Here is an 18961-nt window from a genome sequence, read left to right as displayed (position 1 = left end):
TCTCTAAAACACTTTGCTATTCAGACAGGATTCTAAGATTCGCGAGTTTCGAAACACCGCAGGCTTCGAATGAATTTCTTTCTGTGCAACATATTTATCCAAGTGTGTGCAATAGACTCACATATATAGGTTCGGAAACACGAGATGCACTCATAACACACGCGAAATGCGACCTAAGCTGTATTTAGCTTGTGGCGTGCGCACCGCACCATTATTACAGTGAAATATTCTAGTTCACTGTACCAATATCGTCGCTGGCATTACAGCGCCATACAGCCGCGCAGACCATGGAACAATGCATTATTAAGCAAATAGGCGATCACCAAGCATTAAATATCGAATTAAGCGCACCACGCAGTGCAGATACGACGAGCCGACGCTCACGGCAGCGCAGCCAGCGGACGGCTCGCTGCGCACACCTGTTACACGAAGCGCCCCCTGGCCTATGGCGCAGCAGTCATCGCAAAAAGAGCCCATGCTCCACCCTCGCACGAGACACTAGGGAGTTTTAGAATAGGGGGACCCAAGGCTTGGGGCCCCCAAGGAAATAGCGCGCGGCAGCGCAACGTGCTAACCGAGCGCCGAGTTTTAGAATAGGGGTTTTCCCGACGCAGCGGAGCCGGGCTTGCGTTCGTCGATTGCAGCGCCACGACGGTAGCCAAGGAAAAGCATTTTAATATATAAAAGCCAAAAACGCTATCTTATTCGTCAAAAAGTACTATTATTGTGCAAATACTATCCTAAGACTACCGGTTATATAAACCGTTTTCGTCAGACAAGACGAAATCGGCAAATTGTCAATCCAGGCCGAGACCGGGAAACTTCATTTGAACCTTCCGCGCTTTCCGCCGTCTGGTCCCCATGGCAACCAAAGGAGGCGAACTCGCTAAGCCTAGCAGCTCGGTAAATCCGGAAGCAATCTGAAAATATAGTGCGTTTTATCGCTAAAATTTGGTTGTGCGGGCATCATGAGACATAGCATAAGCTTCGTTGGCCTTTCGTTTTCCATGAACGCGTGACACCATAGAGCGGTGACGACGAATGTGTGCCGAGGCGAGCGGCCGCCGCTTGGCCGAGCGCCGCCATGTTGCCGTAACCCAAGCGACCCAACTTGGGGCGAACGCTATTTCCGAAAAATAGGGGCCGCCCCTAGCGTTAACCCAAGACTCCAAGCGCGCCTTACGTTCTGCGCATGCGCATTTCGACGCCCCAAGCTCCTTGGGGGCCCCAAAGCTTGGGGCCCCCTATTCTAAAACTCTCTACTGCCCAATATTCTAGAGCACTGTAACGATGCTCTCGTTGCTGCGCCAGGCTTCGAGCCGTCGCGTGGTCCCGGCGGAGGACAGCCGAGGAGGAGGAGCAGAAGAAGACTGGTAACTTACGCTCTCGCGTCATACTCTTAAACAAGTCATGACAACAACTGAGCATAAACTGATTATTGCATTCCACTCCTCACACGTTAAATTATAAATCCTCGAAATTTGAGCTCAGTGGATAGTTTTAAAATTATTTTTTTTGTTAATAATATCGGAATCAGCTTTCTGGTCTGGCAACAATTGGCCGCTGACGTCACAACGTCAACGCTGACGTACCAATGTCGTCTGCTATTCGCGGTGCCGGCTGCACTCGCGCATGCACGTCGTGGATGGTGATCACTGAGTTTTGTTTCTTCAGCAAACAATATTTTATTTACATATTCTCTTTTCTTTGAGAATCCTTCACTATAATATGCGAGCTTAGAGATCCCCAGACTTGTCTTGGGCTTCGTCTAGAGATTGCCGAGGAGTCCGAAATCGACGGGCTCATGCTGTATAGTTTAGGCATGCAATCAGAAGCGTATATTCTTACGTTATGAGAGCTTGTTTTATCAACAAACGCTCCCGCATATAAAGAAAGCACTTGTCCAATGTCGCCTTCGGCCATGTACATGCGCCGCAAAAGTGGGGAGGGGATAGCTTTATGTTCCTGATGTTAGTCAAATGTAATTATTTTCTGCTGGTAAAGTATTTTAGCAAAACTATGTTCAGTGTGGTCAGGGCAAGAAAGCATGCGCCGCCGCTTCAGCCACGCGGTTCAATACGTTTCACTGCCCGCACCGAACAAGAGCCTCCCAGTCGCGCCTCCCCCCGCGCGCGCGACCGACTCCCGAGCCTCGCCTTGCGAATTTCTAGTGCTTGTCTAGCAAATGACTCGTGAGTGCTTCAACGTAAGCATACACCATTTAGTGTTTAGTTTGTGAGCCCTAAACTCCCAAAGGAATGCGCTGATTCGCGGATTACGACTGCGCCGCAGCCTGTTTGTTTACACAGCTTTTGCAATGACTGGATGTATGCTGCCCGTTCGCACGGCATAAAATGCGAGCTGAGCTAGCAATACCAAAACTATCCACTTCTTTTTACATCAGTTGCACCTTCATTTATTCACCAATACTACTGCGCTGCAAGAAGCGCCGGCTACGCTCGCTAGGCAGGGTCACACATATCGACGCTTCCCACTCAATGTGCACTCGCTTTGTGATGTGAGCAGTAGTCGATTCGGGGTCGCTACTGCCAGAACTACACTCGATGACCGCATGCGACGGCTAAAACTTGTGAATGCACGCTCCGTAATCGCCGAAACTCTAGACCCGAATGCGCGTACTCGCGCTAGGCCTACTCGCCGCTGAACGAGCCGAAGTTCGGTGCCGACTAACATTTCTGGCCAAGGTCATTGCTAATGATAAGGGGGATGAAAAGCGTAACAATATAAACTGTAGCTTCTTGTTTTCCTTTCTCTAACTCGGTTAAGCTACAGATAAGCGCAGCCGTTCAAGCCGTTCGGGTGCCAAGTTCTCGCTCGGCCTCCGATCCGACCAAAACAGATTGGACCACCGTCTGCAGATCAGTTCCGTCGGCGTCGCGAGGCCGAAAACCTCGCACTACGGTGATAGGCGACCGTTGGCCATGCTGACGTCATCGCCGGTGTAATGCGAAATATCAGTGCGTCGATAAGCTAAGAAACCGTGCAGCTCCACTGACTGTGAGCCGAAGAAAACATGCATTACTTTATATCGCTTTAACATCTTCATCAAGCACTTCTACATGAGGGACGACCACTGTGTCGATCGTCCCAAGAAAAAGAAAAAAAGACCTGTCCTTTGGTTTGTAGCCTGCATTGCAGACGACGCTCTGCCACGTATATTCTGTGACATCACACGAGCATTTCAAAATGGCGGTCACTGTCGGTGGGAGAGCTTCCCAATTCCGATTTCTATCGCGTTTTTTCTTTGTAATATGCGCCACGCTCTAGGCACTAAAACTTTGCGAGTAGAATCACGGACCTGTATATTATTCACAGGGCAATACATCGAACGACCTTGTCATCGCCCCTTTAAAGCTCCCCCCCCCCCCCCCCCCCCCAAATGTAACACCTGACTTTTATAGGGCGCGATAGGGGAATAATGTAGCAGGCAAAAGAAGATTCCACCGTTGCTATCGCAATTCAACTAGGGTTAACCAGAGTTACACCACAACTAATTTTTTCCGCTTACAATGTCGAACAACGCCGGATTTTCTGCAGAACGCCGTGTCGTTGAAATCGTTAGTCAAGACCAGTCTGATAGTTCCAATTCATGTTCTTCACGGACGAATGGATTTTGCAACACGAGGGTCAAGATCATGCACCGGCCAAGGCTTGCAAGTTTCCGGTTGTCCTGGGACGATGCTTATGACGAGGAAAGAAGTGCAAATGTCTAGATGGGAACACCTTTGCTGCGATGCACGGAGAAGGCAGAAAAGCGGGCTACCAATAGCCAGGAGGTGTGGTTGCATCGTCTCTCCAGTCCCTCTTCAGCACAGCCACACTGCCGCGCGGGAATGGGCGTCAGGTCACGACCTCGTTCGTGGCCGCGGTTTTGTTGCCGCCGCGGACGACTGCGATAGACATGCGAGATGGCAAGGAATGCTCCTCGCGCCACTGGATCGGCGCACCCCGCATTTCTCGCAAGTTTATCGGGGCGGCTGGCTTGTAAAAAGTGCCGTGCTTTCGGGAGAACTGCGAGGTGCACTTTTCCTTACGCTAGCAGCAGTACGAGGCTCTGCACACCGCGACACGGCAGCGGTGTCGCGCGCTGTGCGGCGTTCGCCGGTGTCGAGGATGCGGACCTCATTACACGCCTTGCCTAAAGCCTTGCCACAGCGTCTCCGCGCGAGCAGATTCAGTGCCGGGGCTGTTTTGCACGGAAGGGGCCACACCCGCCCATCCGTTTCTCGCTTTGGTTTCATAGCTGTCGACTGGGCAGGAAGCTCTCTGCTCCTTTCTCCCTCGCACGCGACGCAGCGACTCCTCGAACGAATTGCGAGGACGCCGGTTTGGATCGAAGAGGTGTTTCGCTAAAGGCCCCACATAGCTTCCTACTACTGATATGTTGCTCATCTGAAACCCGAGTGATGTCAGAAAGGCCGCGACTGGCGTGTTATTGGAGTGCTCGTCGTTGCAGCCGGCTGGAACCACTCTGCTAATGCTTCCTCTCTCTGCGATAATGAAGGCCGCCGCGCACACCGTCATCAATACGGCGGTGATGCGCAAATGTGCACGCGTAGGTCGCCCAGACAGACGCTGCCATTCAATTGGGCGACCCGAGAGGGCGGTGTGGAGTAATTAGTGTGATGCGTCACCACTGGAGCGTGCCCGTTTTCGCCGCCGGAGCCGCCATTCGCGTCTACGACTGGTTCTCCACGGGGTGGCTGCCGCGTGTGCGTCGTCCGAGGAATGCAGCGGTTCTTGACGGATCCCTTCCTCCTTCCCTAACTCTCTCCCCTCTGCGTGTGTGTGCAGGCGCTCGCCTTTTCTCCTTATCGGCGCGGCCTCGAGAGCTTTTTTTTTTTTTTTCTCCTTTCTTCGCTCGCTTTCTTCCGCCCTGTGCTTTGGTGGCGGCGGATGCGCGGCGCTACCTTCTTCCCCGGCCGTCGCCGCCTGCAGTCGTCTTTGGCAAGGCCGCTTGCTCGATCGTGGTCTCTGCATGGCTTTCACCGCAAGCATCAGCTTGCGCAACACTTTGTCGCTCGATTCGGGGCGAGACGGCGGCGTTGGGCATTGCTCTTGGCGCTGATGTGGTTGGGTCATCGCTCCTTTGGGTCTGCTCTCGGACGGCGCAGCAGCGGCCTCTTCTCTCGTCGGCCGTTCGTGGGCCTGGCTGCTGTGTTCGCGAAGTGGATGCTTATCCCGCGAACACTGCTCCGCCGAGGTGCTGCCCCGGCGGGCACTATCGCCGCGCTTTCTGCGCGTCGCTACCGCAAGCAGCAGCTGGCGACAGCGTTCCCCGCCACACTTCCTGGTAAATGCCACGAGCACGGCGGCAACAGCGAGTGTTTTCCGCGGCGGTGCTGTGGTGTGTGTCGAGTGCAGTGCCGCAGTTAGGCCACGCATGCTGGGACATGGAGAAGTTCTTCCTTCGCGCCCTGGGCCGCTCGTACACGTACTGCTGCGCTGAGACGCCTCCCGGCCATCAGTCGGAGCTGCGCAACAGACCAGCGGGCCGCACTAGGGCGTCGCCTCGGAAACGACGTGAGTCTCATTTGATTTCGCGAGAGTCTTGGCTGGCAGCTATTGCTATTCGGCTGGCTGGTGCTGAAACCATAGCCGCGAGTTGATGCACGCTAAACCAACGGGGTCGGCAGCTCTCCAAGGGACGAAAACTGATGCGAGTATCGTGAATGCTACTTGCGACAAGTCTCCGGTCTGAGCAACGCTAGGGGATGTTGCCTTGGGGGTAATAATACTGACGTGTTCGTTGCTGTTTCTGGCTCCGAGTTCACGCGCGGCTCGACTTGATTGGTTGGAGATGGAGGTGTAGAGCTCGTGCTTGTGGGGCACACTCACTTTATGTTGTTTGTTTCCATAGGGAAGCAATGGAGCCACTCAATTGCTCATAGCAAAGGGCACCTGAGCTGGATCTAAATGAAGGTAACACAAAATAATGACTAGACACCTGAGAATCGTTCGATGTAAAAGCAAAGGTGCGATGCAAAGATATTCGGTTGCATTAAAAACAAATCTGAAGAATGTTTAGTTTCTGCGTGAAAATATTATATTTGCCATGCAATGATACACGAGTGAAGTACGTACGGTCTGTGTAGTCCTGCGCCCTCCTTCGTCTTTTCGTCTAGACTTGCTTTTCCTTTGCATCAGCGACGAGACGCGCCAGACGTTGGCTTTTCTTTTTTTCTCCTCGCGACGCTTCGGGAACTTGCGGGGGCGGCGGCGCACGTGCTGCCGCGAAAGCGCCTTCTTTTGTGACGTAAGTCGAAATTTCTATCGCGACCTGCGCACTTCGAATTGAATGCGGCAGCACTAACTAGCCGCATTCTTGGATTTCGACCAGCTGGCTGTCACGTCTTGTCCGAGCTACTGGTGTAAAAACTAGGGGTGTGCGAATAGTACTTTTTCCAAACCGAATCGAATACGAATAGTGCACTCTTGCTATCGAATCGAATACGAATAGTGCACTCTTGCTATCGAATCGAATACGAATAATGTAGCTAAAAAGCGAATCGAATACGAATCGAATAGTGAAAGCAGCAAATCGATTATTCTGCAAGTTATGTTCATATCATTTGTACGTTGATTACAAAACATTAAAAAGTGTCTGAAATTCAATTTTATTCAAAATGCTGTTTGATATATAGTTCACAACAATGTACAGCTGCGTCAGCCTTGACTACAGGGGAGATAAAGTCGAAATATTTAAAAGCAAAAAGATTGCACAGAGTCATAAGCAAACGAAAATAGCACTCAGTAAAGTCAAGTGGAGTTGGCAGGAGTTAATAAAATTACTAGATGCAACTTGGCTAGAAGTGCAGCCTGGCACTACTAGAATGCACAACTAGAAATTGAGTACTGTCAACATGGCATCAGTCAAACAACATCACATCAACTAAGACAAGACTTTCTCAGACTAGTCATCAAAAATTTAAAAAATGCTTGACTAGATTAAGGCTCTAACACTGCGGGTAAATCACACAGAAAATGCAGATACATGTCTAGATTAATCTGCAGTTTTTATTTGAGCCTTTAATGACTAGGACTGAAACTTGTTGCAACAGTTATGAGAAACGACCATTCACAAAGATAAAATTTGATATCCCAAAAGGTGGAACATTAGAAGTAGTGCAGATGCAGTGAAACAAAGCGCATTTCACAAAGATTTAACTGAGTATATGGAACACTGGGCATGTTGCAATGGCAGCACTATACGTAAAGAAAGTGTTTGAACTATGGGAACAAAATAAAGGCAGTCTTGTGCATCATAATGTAACTAGGGATATTCACCAACAAATGGTTCTGGACTGTAAAATTGCACAGCAGGTCTGTTGGGAAATGTTATGGAAGCTTGGACCGCACTGAGTTGCCGTGCAAGAAAACAAGGTGCTCCACACTGTCCGATGAAAGTGATTCCCACCGACAAGTTACTGTGTTGTAGCAAGTTGGGAAGAGTCTCTCGCTTGCCACCTGAGTAGCCGGAATGGCAAGGTACTTTCTGGCCATGGTTGCAAAAGATCCATACTTGATTTTTCCTTCTGTTTGCCACCACTGAAATGGACTGCTATCACGAGGCAACACTGGGGCCTGAAGACATTTCTTGCATCAAAGAGCAAGGGTTTTCATTGTGTTTTGATGATACAAAAGTATTAAACACTCCCCAAACGGATGACTGCTCTCCTCTCCAATCCATCTGCTCCTGTGCAGAAGTTTCTTGCGAGCCCAACTGTGACAGCCTTGACTCTTCCTGTTCCTGAAGTACTGAATACAAGAGGGACCGCATGTGCCCCTTTTCTTGCTGGTTGCTGCAGACATCCTTGAAACGAGGGTCAAGCAGAGTGGCAACAGCATGGGGCATCTGTGTGCTTATACCTTGAAATCTTGCTTTCACAGACCTCAGGAGGTTCTTTGAAAACTCTAGCTCCTCAGCTCCACTTGCCTCTTTAGAAAGCAGCACCTGGATGCAGTGAACAAGGGGAATAACAAGAGACAATGTTGGGTGTGACTCGGAACAAGCAGCGGTAGTGGCTTCTTCAATCGGTTGCAGCACTGACACGAACGCTACTACTTGACGCTATTCAAGAGAGGTCAGGTGGTGAACAGAATCTATTTCTGCCAAGTCTACTGTCACAGCTGACTTCAGCTTATGCAAGCGCGCTAGCATGGCGTATTCACTATTCCATCTTGTAGGAACATCTTGTATCACCTCCTCTATGCCCATTGTATTTGTTGCAGTCTTGTTCTCGCGCTGCTGCTTCGTTTGTACAGCCCAACGATAGCCCGTGCTTTTCCACACACGCTTGCGAATCCGTTGCTTTCTTTCTTCGCGTCCTGAACACAAAGTTGCACAGTGTGCGCGAAACAAGCAACGTGCACCCAGGGAGTTGGCCCAATCGCGGACACAAAGTTCCGAGCATTGTCAGTCAAGGAAGGTCCTCAGGTACGTCCCACTCTTTCAAAACGTCCATGAGTAAAGAACGCAGGTTCAGTATGGTTTGCACACAGGTGACGGCAGGCAAGAACAAAACTGTGAGACACGAAGTCGTCACTCAACACGTGGCACGTCACAGACACGTAACTGTCTCCAGCTCGCGACGTCCAGCCGTCAGTTGTGATGGCGACAGAGCCTACATCCGTGCTGATGACGCTATGCAGCTTCTCATGGACGGAGCGGAGCGTTTGACAGCGTTGTACATTTCAGGCACGACGGTCCTCGAGAATGTCATGCGACAGGGGACCTTGTATTCGGGGACCGCATCAGGTCTTGAAACCCTGGCTCTTCCACAATAGAGTAGGCCACTTACAATGAAAGAAGCAATTTGCACCGTAAGTGCCTTGGGGCTCTGAGGGTTCAGCTGTGGCTTGAAAAACGAACTAGCACTTGTCTTGTCTTTGATGTAGAACGCTGCTGAGAAGCAGATGCTCCGCTCTCATACTCTCTGCGGGCTCCCGGATGCCGTCTGAGGTGGTTGATCAAAGGCGTCGTTGTGTTAGCTGGCGTTTTGAGAGCCGCTCCGCACAAGACGCACTTGGACGAGCCTGCCTGTACACGTTGTCAAAAACCCCAACACCACTGCGTTTCTTTCGGCATGCCGAAGTCGCTGTTTCACCTTCATTCATGACGAGGCAGCAAGAGGCGTCGGAGCAGCAGCGTCAATCGGCGCGCAGAAAGCAGCGGACAGAAACAGACCAGCAGTATAGTTCCGTTTTACTTGTGGCGTGAGCAGCGGAGCGGTAGTGGTGGTAGCGGCGGCGCTGCGGTAGAGCGCTATAACTCGTGGAGTAATAGATCTGACGGGAAAACGCTGATCTCCTCTAGGGGGCGCAACTATTAATCTCTACGCACATTGTCAGTTGCTGGTTGTTTTTATCTACAACAATTACGTTTCAACTACTTTATTTAGAGAACTAGATTGCATGATACAATATATCAGAGATTACGAATGGCTGAGCGACGCTTTCGTCCGACTTGGGTCCGCGTAACCCGAGGCCATAGAGTTGCGCTTCCCCTGCTGTTGGCTCTTCGAATTAGTTATCGCCGAGCGCGCGATCTGCTCATCGTCCTCTTCTTTTCAGTGACTTTCGTTGCTTTCGTTCTTTCTCAATTAGCTCGCGTGCTCCCCTCTAGCTGGCGCTAGGCGATTACAATTGGCGCTAGGCGACCTGAGGTATATAGTGGAGAGATGTATGAGCATGAGCTGACAACATTCATGCAACTCTCATGTCATGCGCCATTCGCATAATAAACTTAACCTCAACTAATGATGATGGAAGTGAATGAAATTTTCAGGGAATAAACATGGTAGCGTTACTCCTCGGCAGATTAGAGACGTGTGAACTATGACACGACTACGAGAAGTTGCCTCCGCGATTCGTGATATGTCCAATCTTTAAGAATGTTTCCATGCGAATGGACCGTGTCGCGGCCACGCTGAAGCATGTAGGCTCCCTAAAACGGTGATCTCTGCTTCTCGCCTAGGTTTATTGCGGCAGCAAGCTGTGCCTGCTCGGAGCTGACGCTGCCTTCGCGAGAATGGTCGGAGGTAACCGAGACTTTAATTCGTGCCAGTTATTCGAAAATTTGCGAAGATATTCGAACAGTTTCGAATAATTTTCAATTTCCGCTATTTGATTCGTTTAACGAATCGAATATTATGATATTCGATTCGATATTCGAAAATTTCGAATATTCGTACACCCCTAAAAACGCAGGCCGAGACTCTTTGCTGGCCACTGTGCCATCTCGGTTCTTCTTGTCTCTTGCTTTTATTTTACAAAAATAACAACTAACCAAATGTTCAAAAGGGATCCGCCTTTTGTACTGCGTCATCTCTGCATTTGGTTTCTTTACGTTCCAGGCTGCGAGTCTTTCACGCTGTTCTGATGACCTCGTCTTCATATCATCTGATAAAATTGCGCACCTTATTTCTGATTAAATCCTTAGGCACCCGTTAAATATTTGGTTAAACATGTGAACAAGTGCAAACGTCAGTTGAATTAAGCAAAAAGACTGCTGGAGTACTTTTGTCGGTTACCTGCGCTTCTTCTTCCTTCCAGTTAGTGGAGCAGCTAACCTATAGGACACTGTGCCTGAGGCGACATTGGTTTGGAGCCTATCAAAAATGGGCTCCCGATTATTTCGGTCACCATGTACTGACATCGCACTGTGCAGAGACGGATCGCGTTTCGCGAAGTGTGGCCGGCATCGGAGTCGCGTCCTCGATCGGTTCCACTGTTATCGTAGGTCATCGTACGGGTACGATGGTAGTACCGAGAAAAAGACAACCCTGTTAGAGTCGGGAGAAAACGGTAGGAGGTGTCAGACCGCCGTGTCGGACCATGTCAGACGGCGCCGATGATGGGGTGGCTTAATGCGCGCTCTTTGTCCTGCCCGGGCCTCTATTTACAAATGTGTGTGTTATGCGAACAAGCACGGGGAAAGAAGTGGAACCACCGCAGCACTTGCGATGCTGTACGGACGCCATCCGAGCTGTCGACACGCTTCGAGGGCGGTACCCAGCGAAAGCTCGCTCTGGGAGGTTACCCGCGTGTTGCAGAAAAGCCGGTGTGGTGGTAAAGCGAAAATCTGAAAAAAAAAAAAATGTTTTGCCGAAAACTTCATTGCCTCTCTCCAAATAAAGGGGGAATAGGTATTGCCTTATGACTGTCAGCTAATATTTAGGTGTGTCATTAGAAAAAAAAAAACTAATTACGGAAGCAATAGTTAAGCTAGTATAGCAAAGAATTGCATTTCCCCTTTGCTGATCTGCAATCCGGCGCTCACTGGAAAATTCTTTCGATCACACAGCACTGCCGCAACAGATGGCGCGAGTCGCCGGCCGATTCAATGTCTTATACATCCACCCATCGTCTTCAAAGCATTGGGGTTTAAACGCTAGCTTGTCGTCCTCCATAATTTTTTCCTCTTTCCGGCTAGAATTATCCACGCAGCTGCAGTACGTGTGCTCGATGTCCATTTCGGGTAGCTGCGCGCTAATAGTTGCAGGCAAAACAAGCGCGATGCTCTTAGGTAGGCGAATACAAATGAGCAGTGCCTCTGAGGGCGTTGGCGTAGCGTTGCGCTACGAACGCTGCACTTGAGTTTGACAGCGCATGGAAAAGCTGGATGCATTTTTCCGCTATGTCCCATGGGCCGGCCCCTAAAGGGCCGATGCCAAGAATTCGTAATCTGCAACAGATGACGCAGGAGCGTCACCTGCAGTGGTAAACGCGAGACATGTGCAGTCGTGTTCACGGTAACGGCGATCATCTCTACACAGGCCTGTGGCCGCGAAGCGCTGTGCACATTGGGGAGAGAAGAGTGGTTTCCAACTGGAAGAGAGCGGTTTGCAGCGCCACGAAAGGTGTCAATCGGGGTACACACGTTCAGCACGGTTTAGAGAAGAGCACAGTCATGTAGCCGATTGGTCTCCCTCACCTTTCGTGGCAAGCAGCGCCGCCCATTTTTACACCTCGATGGTCGCCGGAAGGCGCACCAGGAACACGTGTCGGCCGGACGGGCAATCTTCGCGCCAGGATATGTGTGCACGCTGGCAGAGTTTCATCGCTTCCACAAATGGCAAAAGTGAGGCAATCGTTTTTCCGCAATCATCTGGAACCCTCCGCACGTGCCTAGCATGGTCTCCAGTGCACGGAGAGTCCCCAAGGAGAAAGGTCAGATAAAGGATGTAACAATTGCCAACTTCTGTTTCTTCTGATTTTTCTTTGTCGAATTCGAAGCCCTTATCGTGAAAAACTAGCTACCAATATGGGAAATGATCACCAGAGAATTGATTCACAGGTCTTGTTAGATTTGAGGCTCGCGCCTTTGTATCGCTCCGCTGCCACCAGTTGTTAGATGCGGGTCGCGGCCCCATCGGTAGCGTTGGCCTGGCGGCTCCGTGGCTCGGCGGACGGCATCAACGGTCCCAGCAAAGACGTGGCGTCGACCAAAAAAAAAAGGAAAACGTTTAATACAACATTATGAAGGAGGGGTCAGAGAAGCTTGCCCGGAGAGAAAACTGATACTCACACAGCTGGTGCCTGGCGTCGTCTCTACGACGTTTCAAGGAGTCTTTCTCTCCCTCTCAGCGGAGTCTGCCGCTGCTTTTTATACGCTTGTCAGTTCAGAGGGAAAGGGAGAAACTTCGTGTCCGAACAAGGCGAGATGACTCAATCGTCGGTGCCGCGACAGAAATATTCTCCACCTCCTGCAGACGGGCGAGGGCGACGCTCTCTCTCTCGAGCGCCGGACTTGGCCAGCGTTTGCACACACACGCACGCATACACATTTGGCGCGTGCATCTTCGGCCTGCCCAGACACGCCCGCGGGAGGAAGCGTTGGGCGGCCGGCCGGACGGCGCTGAAATGGCCGAAACGCTCGCTGCTTTGCCTGATGCTGCGCTGTGGCCGCGTCGGTTGTCGCACAAGACGGAGGCGAATCGTAACAGTCTACATTGTCCGAGGGAAGGACTGAAACCAATGTAAGGATTGGTATGATTAGTACCTAACTCCTTAGGGCCCGCGGACCATGCATGCATTTGAGACCCTTGGCTAATATATCCAGAAAATAATTTCGTCAGCTTTAGAATGCAAAGCAGTAAACTGTTTTGTTTTTTCTACTATAGAGCGTGCAAAGTGGCGGCTGTCGGAGAAGAATCGTCCTGCAATGAACTCCACTCGGATGATGATGTTGACGAAGCTGCAAGCATAACTGGTCCCTGTTGGCACCCTGAAGGTGAAGGTCTGCGATGCCTCTTTTTCCTATTCTCTTTCCCCTTCTCTTGTTTGTGCTAGCGGTGTTGGGTAGTTTCCGATCGAAATGTCAGTCACCTCCCCGCGCTCCCTGGCAACACTTTCTTGAGGGCAAGTGGCATTTCTAATGAGACGAGTCTTCCGCATACGGACACACTGAAACGGCGCATTTGCGCCGAATGACATTTGGTAATCCTTTGGTAACGTTTGGCTGCAGCGGTGGCGTAGCCGTAGAACATCCGCCTCGCATGCAAGAGGACCGGGGCTCAAATCCCGGTGCCGCGCAATTCTCCACCGGATTAAAAAAAAAAAAATCCGCGTGTCGATGGAATTGCATAAACAGGTTTGGGGTGCGACCTGATGCCGGTGAACACCTCCGGCAACGCACTCCCTCACCAGAACAGGAGTTGGCCACCCTGGTGCAGTAATTGGCCGCAACCTCACATGATAAGCTCCATAAAACCCCGGCCTTAAGTCACCAGCGGCTGCGTAACAACTGACCACGGCGGCGGTCAGACCCGTGACGCAGCAGGGGGTGCTAAGAAAGCCTGGCTCCGCTGGACAGGCCGCAATTGGAAACTGACCCTGGCAATTCGTTTAATGCTAGAACCCTAGCTGGTGAAGCTAGTTTAGCAGTGCTCTTACAGGAACTAGAAGGTATGAAATGGGATGTCATAGGGCTTAGTTAGGTTAGGAGGCTGAATGAGGCATACACTGTACTGAAGGATGGGCATGCACTGTGTTATCGAGGTTTACCGGAGAGGCGAGAACTAGGAGTAGGTTTCCTTGTCAATAAGTATATAGCGGGTTATATCGATTAATTCTATAGTATTAATGAGAGGGTGGCAGGCATCGTAATTAGGCCTAATAAGCCGTATAAACTGAAGGTTGTACAGGCCCATGCACCTACATGTAGTTATGATGACCAGGCAGTTGAAAGCTTCTACGAAGATGTAGAATCGGCAATGCGAAAAGTAAAGACGCAGTATACGGTACTAATAGGCGACTTCAATCCCAAGGTAGGGAAAAAGCAGGCAGGAGACAAGGCAGTAGGTGACTATGGCATTGGTTCTAGGAATAGCAGGGGGGAGTTACTAGTTGAGTTTGCAGAGCGCAATAACTTACGAATCATGAATACCTTCTTCAGCAAACGGGAGAACCGGAAATGGACATGGAAAAGTCCGAACTGGGAGACTAAAAATGAAATCGACTTCATAATGTGTTCAACCCCCGCCATTATGCAAGATGGAGAGGTAATCGGGACAGTGCGATGCAGTGACCACAGGATGGTGAGGTCTCGAATTAGCCTAAATCTGAAGAAGCAACGCAACAGATCAGTAAGAAAGAAACCCATCAACGAATTAGCGGTGAGGGGGAGGGCAGAAGAGTTCAGGATCTCGCTACAGAATAGGTATTCAGCTCTAACCGAGGATGGCGACATTGCTCTAGAAGCAAGGAACAATAATTTCAGAGATATCATTACTGAGTGCGCGGTAGAAGTAGGCGGTAAGCTTTCTAAGGAGACGAAAGATTTGATTAAGAAACGCCAGAGAATGAAAGCTTCCAATCCAACAGACCGGATCGAATTGGCCGAGATAACACAGCTAATCAATAAGCGCAAGGTGGCCGATATAAGGAAGTATAACATGGAGAAAATTGAGCATGCTGTAAAGAACGGGGGAAGCCTTAAAGCGGTAAAGAAGAAATCGGGCATAGGCAAAAAACCAGATGTATGCAATAAGGGACAAGGCGGGCAACGTCATCACTAATATGGAAAAGATAGTCAAAGTAGCCGAGGAGTTCTATACAGATCTCTACAGTAGCCAAAGTAGTCAGGACCGTAATGAGATTGGCGGTAGGGAAAAGCATTCAGACATTCCACCAGTGACGAAGGACGAGGTCAAGAAAGCATTAGAAACTATGAAAAGGGGAAAATCAGCTCGAGATGATCAGATAACTACGGATTTGCTGAAGGAAGGGGGGGATATCCTGTTAGAAAAACTGGCCACCTTGTATTCGCAGTGCCTGGTGTCATCGACGGCACCGGAACCATGAAATAATGCAAACATTATCCTCATTCATAAGAAAGGGGACTCTAAGGACCTTAAAAATTACAGACCAATCAGCTTACTGTCTTTTACGCATAAGGTATTTACTAAGGTAATCGCTAATAGAATCAAGACAACCTTAGACTTCAATCAAGCAAAGGATCAAGCAGGGTTTTGGAAACGGTACTCTGCTATCGATCATATCCATACCATCAATCAGGTGATAGAAAAATGCTCGGAATATAACCAGCCCTTGTACATAGCATTCATTGATTACGAAAAAGCATTTGACTCAGTTGAAACCTCGGCGGTGATGCAGGCATTGCGAAATCAGGGGGTAGACGAGCCGTACGTGAAAGTGCTAGAAGATATATACAGTGGCTGCACAGCAACCATAGTTGTGCATAAAGAAAGTAACAAAATTCCCATAAAGAAAGGTGTTAGGCAAGGAGACACAATCTCCCCAGTACTATTCACAGCTTGCTTAGAGGAAGTATTCAGAGACTTGGAATGGGAGCAGTTAGGGATAAGGGTAGATGGAGAATACCTCAGTAATCTGCGATTTGCTGATGACATTGCCTTGCTAAGCAACTCGGGAGATGAACTACAATTAATGATTGATGACCTAGACAGGAAAAGTAGAAGGGTAGGCTTGGAAATCAATATGCAGAAGACTAAGGTAATGTTCAACAGCCTCGGGAAGGAACAGCAGTTTACATTAGGTAGCGAAGTACTGGAAGTAGTAGGCGAATATGTCTACTTAGGACAGGTAGTAACCGCAGATCCGGACCATGAAAGGGAAATAACAAGAAGAATAAGATTGGGATGGAGCGCATTTGGCAAGCACTCGCAGATTATGTCCAGCAGCTTACCGGTATCGCTCAAGAGGAAAGTATACCACAGTTGCATCTTGCCTGTACTCACCTATGGGGCTGAAACGTGGAGGCTAACCAAGAGAGTTCTACTTAAGTTGAGGACAACCCAGAGGGCTATGGAACGAAAAATGGTAGGGGTAACATTAAGAGATAGAAAGCGTGCAGAGTGGGTCAGAGAAATAACTCAAGTTACCGACATTCTAGTGGAAATTAAGAAGAAGAAATGGACATGGGCAGGACATGTAGTGCGAAGCGAGGATAACCGATGGTCGCTGAGGGTAACAAACTGGATTCCAAGGGAAGGAAAGCGTAGCAGGGGGCGGCAGAAAGCTAGGTGGGCGGATGAGATTAAGAAGTTCGCAGGGGTCAAGGGGATGCAGCTAGCACAGAACCGGGTCAAGTGGAGAAATATGGGAGAGGCCTTCGCCCTGCAGTGGGTATAGTCAGGCTGATGATGATGATGAACGTTTGGTCTTGACCGTCCACAACCAAAGCCAGTTAGAGAACATTCATTCGCACTCCTGTATTGCGCATAGCGAAACCGCTGCTGTTCCGCCCTAATCCTTATGCTAAAACAACACTGACAGATAGAAAGAGACAAACCCACATTGCACTAATAGCTCTTTCTATCTGCCCGTGTTCTAGCGCTTTTTTAACATAATGTTCAACCAACTCGTCCAACAAGCTACTCGTCTTCATCCATTCGCTCATTTTCATTGTGTACGACGAAGCGACATCGGTGGACTGTCGCTGACGCACCGGTCGGCCTCACTCGACACCAGCACAACCAACAAAGTCGTATTGTCGTGCCATGACACGTTTCCAGACAAGCGATGCCGAAGAGCTCGGCTAGCCGGCAATCGCTTGGCTTGTCCTCTTCAGATCGGCGTCTGAGCGAAAACTGAACGCCTACAGGGTCGTGAATAGCTGCGCTCGACTCTTCTACCTTGTCTACTTCACACATAACCGAAACGAGCCTCTACATTTCGTACGTATACGCTTGTCGTATAGTTAAGCAGTTAAGCATTTTGCGCAGCGCGAAAAACGAAGACCGAGAAAGAAACACACACGGACAATCCAAGCGCTGTTTTCCCGGTCTTTGTTTTTCGCGCTGTGCAAAATGCTTAATTCCCACCAACTCGCCCAGGGCCCGTATTCCGAGTTTGCGTCGTTATCTAAGTGTCGCTATCTCACGTGACCTCGAGTCATCTGATTGGTCGAGACGCCGGAACCGTGTGTCCACTATGGAACCGGAAGTGGTGGCAACATCATGTTCCGGCGTTTCCACCAATCAGTCGACTCGAGGTCGGGGAGATAGCGACACTTTCGGTAACGACGCAAACTCGGAATACGGGCTCTGTATTCAGTTTTGTTGTAAGTCATGTAATCTGGGTAAATTTTAAAGGGGCGCCGTGACGTTCGCCAGACCACTGATTCCAGCCGGCCGCTATAGTTATTTACACCTTCCCGATGCCCCAAAGCCCAATCATAACGGCGAAATCATAGCGTGTGATATTTTAATCCGTTTCAATAATCCGCGTTTTGGCACCGATTTGAGCGGCACACGACGACGAAGTTCGTTAAAGGATGTGACGTTACCTTCTCTGGGGGCGGTGCTTCACTAATTGGTCGGGCACGCACTTTAGATTTCACATTCGAATGTTCTTCAAGTTACTATGCAGAAAACAAATAAATGGTGTTTTAATTCCGCGTGTGTTCGTTGAGGGCTTGTAAAGATGGGGACTGTAAACTCAGATAAATGCGGTGTTGTCAACAAGCGCGATGGAGGTACTCCGATGCAGGTACTCCAGCACACTCTCCGGTTTGAGTTCGTTCGACTCCGCTTCGTCAGGTGGCCTATCTGTGAATATCTTGACTCCCACTTCTTGGTCCCTTTCAAGAGCCAATTCTGCAAATGTCCATAGCAGCTTGTGGTTGCTTAACCTAGAGAGGTAGTCAACATAATATTGAAGGCCTGGGAATGTCTTGTCCTCGAGCTCCCCGGAAAGAATGCTTGCCCAGAGGCGCAGGCAGCTCTCGTGCTCCCGGTGCGCGTGGTAGAGGAGGGCGGCAGCATGCGGGCGCCCGTGGCGCTTGAGGAACTGCGCACAGTCCGCCAGATCTTGATGATGGTGATGGTGGCTTTGCCCTTCGTAGCAGGTCGCCGCATGTGTGTGGGCGCGCGTGTGTGCAAATAACTCATCCGCAGGTGCCACGGTGTAAGGCAGGCACTCAATATATTTGCGTCCCCGCATAAGGTCAGTACTTTTGCACGTTTTCATTGTAGTGAGGAAGCAAACTCACAATCCCTGCAGCGCGCTGCGAAGAAGCAGACTCGCGACTCGGAAGTCCCTGCGTCGCTTCGAATACCAGCTCTGACCCCGCCAGACTGTGTTGGAGGAGGAGCCATCGCTTGTACAAAACTAACTGCCCCGAGCTATAGTGCTCTAGAATATTCTAGAGCACTATACCTGAGCGCTTCCTCTTACAAGGAAAAAAAAAGAAAGACTCCGCAAGATACCCGTACATGACGTGAACGCCACGTCACCCATGTGTCACGTGATTGCGCGTCGACGACCTGTAAAAACATTCTCCCTCGCCGCTGCCTTCTGACGCTGCGGAGGCAAAAATGGAAAAAAAAAAAAAAGAAGAACAGAGGAAGAAAAAAAGTCCGCCAATACGCTGTCAAGGCTCTGCGGTCACAGGCACAAAGGTCACATCCACAGGCTCCTCAAATTTCAAGGCAGCTGATAGCGTTCGGATCTC

General features: G+C 49.9%; 1 protein-coding gene across 4 annotated transcripts in view; it reads left to right on the top strand.

Moving 5' to 3' along the window:
• LOC146187381 (centaurin-gamma-1A-like) overlaps window positions 1-18961 on the top strand; it is a 256006-nt gene that overhangs the window by 128211 nt on the left and 108834 nt on the right. The window contains exon 1 of one of the 4 annotated variants that reach the window (XM_084607653.1): window positions 4637-5544. The exons of 1 other annotated variant lie outside the window; for it this stretch is intronic. In XM_084607653.1, coding sequence (XP_084463779.1) covers window positions 5319-5544 — 226 coding nt within the window. In that variant the 5' untranslated portion in view covers window positions 4637-5318. Of the gene's footprint in view, window positions 1-4636; window positions 5545-13184; window positions 13262-18961 lie in introns of those variants that run through there. 2 more of the 4 variants (XM_084607657.1, XM_084607655.1) reach the window with 2 other exon arrangements.

The sequence above is a fragment of the Amblyomma maculatum genome, chromosome 6 (assembly GCF_055883805.1).
Source record: "Amblyomma maculatum isolate TAMU_Amacu chromosome 6, ASM5588380v1, whole genome shotgun sequence".
Lineage (NCBI taxonomy): Eukaryota > Metazoa > Arthropoda > Arachnida > Ixodida > Ixodidae > Amblyomma > Amblyomma maculatum.
This window is presented reverse-complemented; position numbering and strand designations above follow the sequence as displayed.